The 10,265-nt window shown below is 35.4% G+C and overlaps 1 protein-coding gene across 1 annotated transcript; it reads left to right on the top strand.

The window, feature by feature from the left end:
• On the top strand, nucleotides 881-10,006 carry LOC109833107 (haloacid dehalogenase-like hydrolase domain-containing protein At3g48420). Its single transcript, XM_020400654.1, has 11 exons — nucleotides 881-1,191; nucleotides 1,290-1,339; nucleotides 1,986-2,049; nucleotides 2,289-2,337; nucleotides 2,650-2,718; nucleotides 3,241-3,302; nucleotides 6,400-6,480; nucleotides 8,283-8,437; nucleotides 8,540-8,624; nucleotides 9,083-9,226; nucleotides 9,546-10,006. Exons 1-11 carry the CDS (start codon nucleotides 941-943, stop codon nucleotides 9,646-9,648), a joined length of 1,113 nt encoding a protein of 370 aa, XP_020256243.1. The 5' UTR covers nucleotides 881-940; the 3' UTR covers nucleotides 9,649-10,006.

Raw genomic sequence — 10,265 nt, 5'->3', positions numbered from 1 at the left:
ACTCTCGTCTCTCAGTCTCTCAACCTCACATACATAATCAACTCTCATATTCTCTCCAAAGCCCTCTCCTTACAATCTTTTGAACGGACAAAATCTGCAAAACCCTCTCCCAATGATGTAATCTTTTATACGGACAAAAACTACGAAACACTCGCCTCTCGCATTATATTTTTAAATTAGGCTACGCCCTCTGCTAAACCTATATTACAAGAATATTAGCTCTCTCTTTTGTGCTTGGTTTTTCCTCCAACAATAGAAGAACATATATAGGGAAACCAAAACCCTATTTCTAACCTAACTTCCTAATTAGAATAGGATTCAAGCTCCTAATCATGATAAAACCCAATCTTCTAATCATGATAAATCTCTAATCCTATCTAATTTTTATGAAGTTATACAAAGAATCAAAGACACAATCCCGACATTCTTAATGTAATTCATCTTATGAGGCTTAGAATTACCTATACTTGGTTAAAGAATTGATGGCCTAATTTTGTGCCGAGATTTGGAGGGTTGGTACAAAATTAAACAATATTTAGTAGTCTAATATATATGGCAAAACCCTAGACGGTATGGCTAAAATTGTTACGGGCATCTACGCAAAATGACAAATTATGCGAGAGGTTATATGGCAAAATAAAATTTCGTAGGGGCGTAGGAATAGCCGAATAAGCTTCTTAACTCAAAGTACCCATGGGCTTTTTCTAACCACTACCCATTCAAGTTGGGCCCTTATTTACCCCTAGCTGTTGTTGCGAGCATTTATCTTGCAATCAATGGGCTAAACACTCGGTGGTAACAAAATATCAGAACGAGCCTTTCAACTTTAGCGCCCAATGACAAGACCCCAGTCGAGGGCATAAAGGTCATTTCTCACGGCCCTCTTCGTAAATGCGCGATCGAGCAGTCGCTGCTTCTCCACGCGCTCTTGCAGTAGGAAATGGAAGCCACTGCTTCTTACTCCCTCTTCGGCTCCCGCTCCATCCCCATTCGGCCCTCTCATCCGCCTCAAATTACCTCCGCTGCCATCTCATCACCTCCTTTCTCCTCTCTTTCCTCTCCAAATTTCTCCTGTTCTCGATCCAAGAGTCCCAAATCTCGGCCGCGTCTTTATCCTCCTTCGTGCTCTTCGCCCGATGTCGATCAATCGATTCCATCTCAAGATCTCGCGATTCTTCTCGAAGTTGAGGGGTCAGTATTTCTCTAACCCTAATTTTTGTCTTCTCCCCCAATTTAGTTTTGTTTTGTTTAAATGGTATTTGAGATGACAAAAAAGCTGCTCTTTTTAGGGTTCTCGCTGATGTGCACCGTGCAGGAAATCGCCAAGCTTTCAACTTAGGTGCGGGCTATTTCTTGTATGTTTGATTTAGTGCTAAATTTGCCATCTTTTTTCTATTAGACTGTTTTTTCCCCGATGTTAACCGTTCTGAACAATCAATTTTTGCTGAAGATTGCGAAAATAACATTTTCGAATGCGTAGAATTGTGTTAGAATTAGTTAGGTTTAAGTAATAATAAGTATTGAACCAATGTTCGTATGTGATATTATGAGGACAAGCAAAGATAATAGGAGCAGCATGCATGTTTGTAGTCATTTAACTTGGCAAGTTGGACTAAAATTTAAGTAAATGCTGTGTCCGAATTCGCGCCACGTTCTTGGTGGCCACGACCATGATGGTAATACTTGCTGAACAACGTGTAATCAGATTGCTCTAGAATAACTGTTTCAAACTGATCTTCAGGGAGTAGGATAATCCCGTCCCATAGATTGCCTCGGTTAAATGTTGAAGTAACCTCTCCCTAAAGTCCATGTAAAGGAGAGGGTTAATGTTGCTTGATCTACATTATTGTCCCACATTCCATCAGTTTAGATGTTGATCGAAGTGCTTATTTGACAACCACCATCATAACACATTGATGTGGATAAATAAAAGTTGATGTATGTTAGATTGTTAGCAATTGATAATTGTGTTTCCTTGATGATAGCGTTTCAGAAACATGGGCTGGATTGTGCAAACTGGACAGAACCAATTTATGCAGATCTGAGAAGGTATGTTAAATCTCTTTTTCCTCATGCTTTCCAATATGGCATGAGGAAGTATTTAAAGCTAACGAGAAATGTTGCAGATGATCAGTTCTAATTTGAAACTATAGTACTAAACTTGGGGTTTTACATTATGGAACCTACAGGTATCTTCACAATGTCTTAACAGTGCTTGGTAACATGTTCATCCCCTGAAAGATAAATTTTTACAATAACCCGAGGATGAGTCAGATTATTTTTTGCAGAAAGGCTAGTGGTGATGAAGAAAAGATGATCATCTTATTTTTTAACCAGGTAGGTCTTCCTGCAGAAACCTATACTGGATGATTAGACTCATTGGGTTTATATATTAGTTTCATTCATTTACATGCCCGCACACAAGGTGCAGACAGATATAATTGTTACTATTCTACTCGAGGATAACATATATTGATCTTTCCTCATTTCTTACTCAATGGCAGTTTTAAGAATCATGTTAGCTGATGATTCTTTTTTGCATTATATTCTGAAATAATTAATTGTTTGGTTTAAAGAGGATATATATGTGATGTCTTGGAAAGTTGCGATCTTTCTAATGCTTATTTTCACATGAATGCCTTTGTGCAGGTTGGTTGGCCTTCCTCATTGCCAACTAATGAGAAAGAAACATTCATGAAAAGCATCCTGCGGGAAAAGGTAATTATTTGACTAAGTACACTTCTAATTAGCAAATATATTTCATCGTACTAGTACATAGTCTCGAACCAAAATTGATTCTAAAGCAAACTACTGGATTAAAAATGGAAATAGACTACCTCCTGTATGCATATAAATGATTGGATAAACAGAAGAACCTTGAATTAAGCAATAGTAACCTTTGAGTCCTCATCATATTTTTGTGAGTGTTTTCACTTTGTTATCAAGTTTTTATTCATTGTTTATTTATTATTTGTGATGTATAGATTCTAGGTCATGAAGTACATTTTTCTTATTATTGCACTTCGGGCAATATTATCTACAGAAAGAAATTCATATTGACATTTGCATTTTATCATTTTCTGCTTTAATTTCCTGCTTTTCCCTTAGTGATTTGACTGCCTTCTTCTGCCTACTAAGATTATCATTTTTAGTTGTATTAGAGTTGGGCATAGTTTTCTTCCATGTGATTATTGATGTATTTCAGATTAAAATGTTGATTGATTGATAACTCGTTCGCAGAAAAAATCTTTGGAGGAGTTTGCAGCATCAAGGAATTTACCTTTGCGACCGGGAGTTGAGAAGTGAGTGCCTTAGTGTGAACTTAACTATTGTAAATCATATTCCTATAAAATAGTCACAGTTGAAAGGTTGGTTGCTGGATCATGCATAAAAATAAGGATGTAGTACTTCTTCTTAGATGAAAATGTGATTTTTTTAGAACTGTTGGCTTAAGGGGAGTATTGATTGTAAACTATGAAGTGTAAACTTGTCCTACTTCCTAGGGACCACATATTTTAATCTTTTGACTTCTTAACACTTGGAATCTTGATGTGAATACTTTGAGCACCCCAGTAACACATCAACCTATAGCATCAAAATTGCATCCTTCTCATTGTTATCGAGGCGCGCGTCCCGGGCGCGCCCCGGGCGCGGGGCGCTGCGGGCTGGGACAATTGCGACCCGCACCAAAGGCGGGGCGTTGCACGCACATGAGGCGCGCCTCGTGTGCGCCTTGCGCGCGCTTCGTATGCGCTTGACACCTGCATCATGTAATACTCTTTCTTCTGTTTTTTAAAATAATTTACATATTACATATTTACATATTTACATCATGTAATAGACTTTTTCTTGCTAGTTGCTAATCCATACTCCATCTTTTTATGTTTAACCTATAAAAAAGAAACAACAATTAGTAATTTAGTATACTTGTTTGTTAATTATAACTTTTTTCTCTAATTAGCATGCTAACTAGAACATTATGAATATGTAAATATATAATTGTTACCTCCATTCTCCATCTTTTCATGCTAACTAGCAAATAGCAATTAAGAATGCTAACTAGAAAATTATGAATAGTCATGTTTGTTAATCACTTAATTGTTACCTAAAAATACATATATCATATTTTAAATAAAAATACATATTTCTTATTTGTTACTTGCTTGTTTTGTTTCATAGACTTTTGTTTATGTTGGAGATTATCTTGCATTGTGATTTGTGGAAACTTATGAACTTCTTTATGTTATGCATGCTAATTAAGACTCTTTCGTGATTTAGTAGGTGAAATTATATTTCTTAGTTTTTTTATGTGACAATTTATAAACATGTTGCTTATTTGCTTCTTTGTCTTATATTGGAAAATATTAGTTTGAGTTGTGCGCCTCAATTCAATGAAGCGCACGCATCGTTGTGCGTCTTGCGCATGGTGCACGTAAGGGGCCTTTGCGTCCCGCATTGCGCCTTGCGCCTCGATAACATTGATCCTTCCATTTCAACCTCAGTACTTTCACATGAAAGAAGTCAAGTTACAATCATGTAAAATAGAGTTCTAAACCATCTTAGACGATGTCATACTTGAAGTTGAGATGCGTGTGCAGTGTTAGTCCAACTAACATTACTTGGTAAGTATGAATTGGTTGGAAGTAAGGATATGATAGTGTTTAACTTATTGGAGGGGATAACTCTACGCAAAACTGAATGAAAGAATAGGATTTGTGTAGGTGACTAACGTAGCGCAGAAGTAAAAAAAAAAACATCGAAATCCACCAAAGGTTGTTCTCTGAATCTACAAAGAACGATCTCCGAATCCACTAAGAAAATATTAACGAGGAATTTTATTGATAAAAAGATTTGATCCATGATGTTTACAATCCTTCTTCTTAAATAGAAAAACAAAGCCTACTCCTAATAAGAACAAAATTCCTAAAAGAAAGAAACAATTTAAAACTACCTAAAAGACTCCTTATAATAAAGGAAACAAATCAATCATAATTAAATCAAAATTGATTTTATTTTCTAAGCTAAATAGACTCTTAACTTTATTACTAAAAATAAACTAAATATTAATTATTTTCGGATTTCTGCTAATAACTGGTGATACTGATGAGATTTCAAATATGTGACAATTCGGTTAGCTTCATCTCGTCAAGATAGACGATTTACATATATAATATATCAGAATTTGCTTTCTAGATTGGAAGATATGACCGTTTCTTCCTGGAAATTAATAATATGTATATATGCACATTTAGCTTGTGATTGTCCCAATCCTTCATGAAATTGTCCGTTACGCATCCTACATCAGTGACCCCAAAATTTTGGGATAATGGTTTTATTGTTGATTTATGAGTCACAATGTTCACTTTCATTGAAACATGAGCTAATGGCAAGTGGTCATAGAACGTGTTTATCTATGATAAAGGATGTGTGAGGCTCTGGCAGTTTTATGAAATGGACTATTTTCTGTAAGGTCCCTATATTTGGGCAGATGAGAAAACTATTGTGTATATGTATGTATGCAACTAGGAGTCCATATATAATATTAATTATATTCCCAGTTCTAAGTTTAAAACTTATTTGAGTTTCTATTTTCAGTCAATTAGTTTTAAATTTGATAAGGGTTTGAGTTAAGGATTTAATATACAGTCCAGCAAAGATGAATTGAAGCAATAATTTTAGGTAAATTGCAAGCTATTGTTGAATCAATTTCTAGCTTTTATGGACACTCGACCTTGTCCTATATGATATTGGAGTCTTTTCGCTTTCTCAATTTTTTGTTTAAAGTTAGGGGAAAGTGGAGACAATGTTGGAAAAAGCAATATACTTCCGGCTCATCCCTTAAACTTTCAAATCAAGAATGAAAAATGTGCATGTTGTATCAGTTGCCATCTCAACCTCTTATTTTCACTTTCCTCAAGCCAAACATGGTCTTAAGAAGAATCTAGCAAGTACTTTCTTTTTTTCGTTCTCACCATCACTTAGAAAGTATTTTCTAATTTTTTTTCACTTTCCGTTACTTAGTCGGCATAAAAAATATATCCTAAGGCCCACTTACTTGAAGAATTTGAGAATGTTGCTTTTTTTCCGTCCAAAACTATTGTGAACTGTTATGTTATTCAATCTAGTGATGATTAACTGATAGTATTACACTGCTATCAGTTTTTGCTGATTCTAATAATTTGTAATTTTTAACTGAAACAAACATACCTAACATTTATGACTGGCATTGTAACTCTATTTCACTATGTGCTCGATGATGATTAGTATTTGACAATGAGCACTGGGCAGATGACTTATAATTTTTTTTTTAATTTTTAATTAACAAACTTTGCCGCTTTGGTCTCATAAACCTATTTCTCAATCAATATGACACGTTTTTCTTGTCTTTCTTTTTTGCAGTTTTATTGATGACGCAATTAAGGAGGGAATACCTACGGTGTTCTTGACATCCTACAGTAGAAATGGGGACAAGTTGTCAAGGTTTGTTTCGTACTTTTCCAGCAATCGTCCAGCACTTTCTGGCCTTTCATGTTTTGATGGAAAACTTCTAGCTTGAAGCTGGCATGACACTGCTTGACAATTTACACTATATGTAAAGGTCAGAGGAACATATAGTCACCTCACCTATTGGAGGACTTGTAATATAATTTTCCATATTCTTTACCTCTGTACTTCAAACAGGTTAAGGTGCTTGTATAATGCCCGTTAAATGCACAGGAATGGAGAGACATGGGAGCCATTCTGGATAATCTGATGGAAGTGATGAAATTGATTCTTATTTCATTTTGTTNTGCTTAGTATTAGTTTTTCTTAGGTTCACTAAATAGTAAGTAATATCTACCGGTGTCACATTGTGATACCAAAACTTGGTCTTTAACTATAGACACAACATTCCAATGATCTAATGCAGCTAACCCATTTATCCACAAATGGAAAAGGAGAAATCTTCGCATTTGGTTGCCCTACCTTATCAAATTTATTCTGACCTGCTGTCTACTGTCAGGTTGTCTGAATCTCACCCTGATGTTGAGTAGGTGTCCAGGTGGCAGATCAGATTCACTGTGGGTGGTACTCTGGTTGGTTGATTTCAGAGGCATTTCTCGCTCCTTTGGATGGGCCCACTTTGTGTTGACAGTTGATCGATATTGCATCACATTGGCAATCCTAGCAGTAGTGATATATTCCTGCTTTGAGAATGATTACTTTTTAGTAGAGTTAGGCAATTAGACACAGGCCAAATAGAAGAAGAAATAACTACTAAAGGGAGGAGGGACCCATGCTTTCCTTTTTTTTTCATCGCCTTGGCCATCATGGTTTTTTAGATTTAGCACATGAATTTTTTTTACCACATGAATTCAATTGGACTTAACTCTTGGAATGGTATTTACTGTAAAGGAATTATATTGCTAGGTATTAGTGTGGATGCTTCTGGTTTCCATGCTTGATTTAAATTGTGTATGCAATCGTGTCAGGTTGAAGGGTTCTTCTTGCTTCTTGGTTGCATTAATTGGAAATAGTTAACGGTAGATCTGTGTACCCCTAATTGGGTTATCCATATTATGTTAAAGTTGCATTCAGTAGTATATAAATTTCAATTCTATATGCTGGACAATAGTATATCTTTTTGTTGGGTGACCTTTGCTTGTTATGATTACCTTTTATTTTCAAAAGATGATATCATAATTTATAGTCTCTAAGATGAATTTAATCCTGGACCTATGTGCAGGCAAAGACAGAAGCAATTGGTTAAGTTAAATAGGCATATGTAAGGCCCACATGAACCCTTACTGAAGGTGTAAATAAAAAGTAAATGCTTCTCAGATTGAAATTTACCCTCAAAATTGATTTAATCCACTATTAGTAGAGAATTGCATATACAACGATGGGAAGTCAGTATTTACAACTTTATTATTATTATTATTATTATTATTATTATTATTATTATTATTATTATTATTTGCATATAATATGAATGGAAATATCATCACCTTTAACCTAAATGTGTTTTCCTCGTGTCAACAACCTGCACATTATTTTACCTGATTTTATTTTGTCATAGGAATGCCTTTATCTGTAATGTACATCGTACAGGACATGATTGAAGAAGCAGTATATTGCATCTTACATATAACCATGGTAAAAGAGGTTGTTCCTAAGCTTTAAATCTTTGTGGCATTTAACCATGGCAAAAAGAAGTTGTTTCTGCTTTAAATCTTTTGCGCCATATGGCATGTGCTTTATAAACACAAAAGGTGAACTCAAATTTTCTTCCTATTGTGCAGGTCAGTCATTGAAAAGCTTGGTCATGATCGAATATCAAAAGTGAAAATAGTTGGGAAGGAAGAAGTAGAAAGAAGTTTGTATGGACAATTTGTACTTGGCAAGGGAGTATCGTCCAGTTTGGATGAGCAACTTGTTAAGGAGGCACAAAAAGCTGGTAAAATTCAAACCAGATCTTATCATAAATCTAATATTCTGTAACACTACTATTGAATTCTTATGGAGAAGTATTTGATGTTTATCAATTGTATCATCACAGTTTCTGCAGAAAAGCAAAGGGTTGCTGATGAGGTTGCATCTATTCTAAAGCTGAGTGTTGATTTAGATACCAACCCATCCGAAAGGTTTGCTTTCTCTCTCAACTAATATAGTTAATCTTTTCTTAGCAATGTTTGAATTTGTGGATTACTGTGCCCAAAGTCTTGATAGTGTTCTACTATTTGTCAAACATATAATTTACTCTTGTATGCTTGCACAATCTTTCAGATGTTAATCCATAAACAGAAAATTAAGTGCAATTTACAAAACTGAAACTGTGAAATCTGTAGGGTGGTAAGCATTTGCCTTATGTTGTTACTGCATTCCCGTGCCTAAACTAGTTTGGTGTGCGCAAGATATCATACATCAGTAGCCAGACATATGGAATACCCAAATCCACCTATATTTATGCAGCATATACTATTAATGTTTTTGTTTGTATCCATGTACGATGCATACTGGTACATTTTCTATGACAACATATAGTGCTGAAGTTTACAGTAAGTTAATGACAGTTCTCATAGATAATATGATTGCATTGTAGCTTGGAGAATGTCGTAGCTACATTGCGAGCAGGAGCAGAATATGCGGGTTTGTCTGTACAAAATTGTGTGCTCATTGCTGGAAGCCAATCCGGCGTGCTTGGAGCTGAACGTGTAGGCATGCCTTGTGTCGTTCTGAGGAGCAGGTATATGTTCTTTTCAACTATTTCTGGATGTAGAGATTGTGTGTCACCTCTTAAATTAGGCATTTATGTACACTATCTTTAATTAGGCATTTATGTACACTATCTTTTGTAGTTTTGTTCAAAATGCATTTTGTTCATTGGAATATGTCGAAGTTCCCCACTTTTTTCCATCCTTTGCAGTCAACTTATCAATCATTATTTTTCACTGTACAATTACTTTGCGCTTTTGTTCTAATAATTGTCTTAATTCATATCAACTTACAATATATCACTTGGTTCAGCTAATTTGGTGATTGCCTATTTTAATGTCCTTAAACAGTCTCACTGCAAGAGCTGAGTTCAGCAAGGCAAAGGCCGTCATGGACGGATTTGGAGGTGCAGATATGTCTATCTCTAAATTGCGCGGCAAAAGATGGTCTTGACTTTTATTATTAAAGAATTATGTCAACAGAGCAACAATAGAGCTGGTCTCTGGGATAATCATAGGGCCTCAGGTGTAATTTTTGATATATAACCATGTTTCTGAGATCACAATCTGGTGCAGAATTCTATGCAAGTTTTTTCTCATTTGAACCTGAAGCGGTATCATGATCGGGTCAGTTTGTTTCTAGCAGAGCAGAAACTTTTGTAACTTGGAATAAATTTTCTGTTTTGATTCAAGTTTCACATCGCAATGAACTTGGCTGAAGTGCTTCAAACTTGTTAGGCTACAGTACTTAGCGACAGATGACATTTGCTACTTATTTTGTGGTCTAGAATAATTATACTGACGAAAGAAGATCCTCGCCTGTTTTAATCAGTACTACCGATGGAGTGGTAGCTTAGAAATGAAAATAACAATCACTATTTAGTGCTGTAAAGTATATGCGGATATGCCTAAATGCAAGTGAGATTGTGCTGATAACAATGGTCGATTAAGAGATGAAGCTGGCTAAACCTTTTTATTTTTATTTTTTAATTTTTCTGGCCCCATAACAATGAGGTAATGCTTAAGAACAAAGCATGCATGTTTCCATACAACTCAAATACTCAATCAGTA

Source organism: Asparagus officinalis, chromosome 3 (assembly GCF_001876935.1).
Source record: "Asparagus officinalis chromosome 3, Aspof.V1, whole genome shotgun sequence".
NCBI classification, from domain to species: domain Eukaryota; kingdom Viridiplantae; phylum Streptophyta; class Magnoliopsida; order Asparagales; family Asparagaceae; genus Asparagus; species Asparagus officinalis.
The sequence above is the reverse complement of the archived record's forward strand: the minus strand, read 5'-3'. Positions and strand labels throughout refer to the sequence as shown.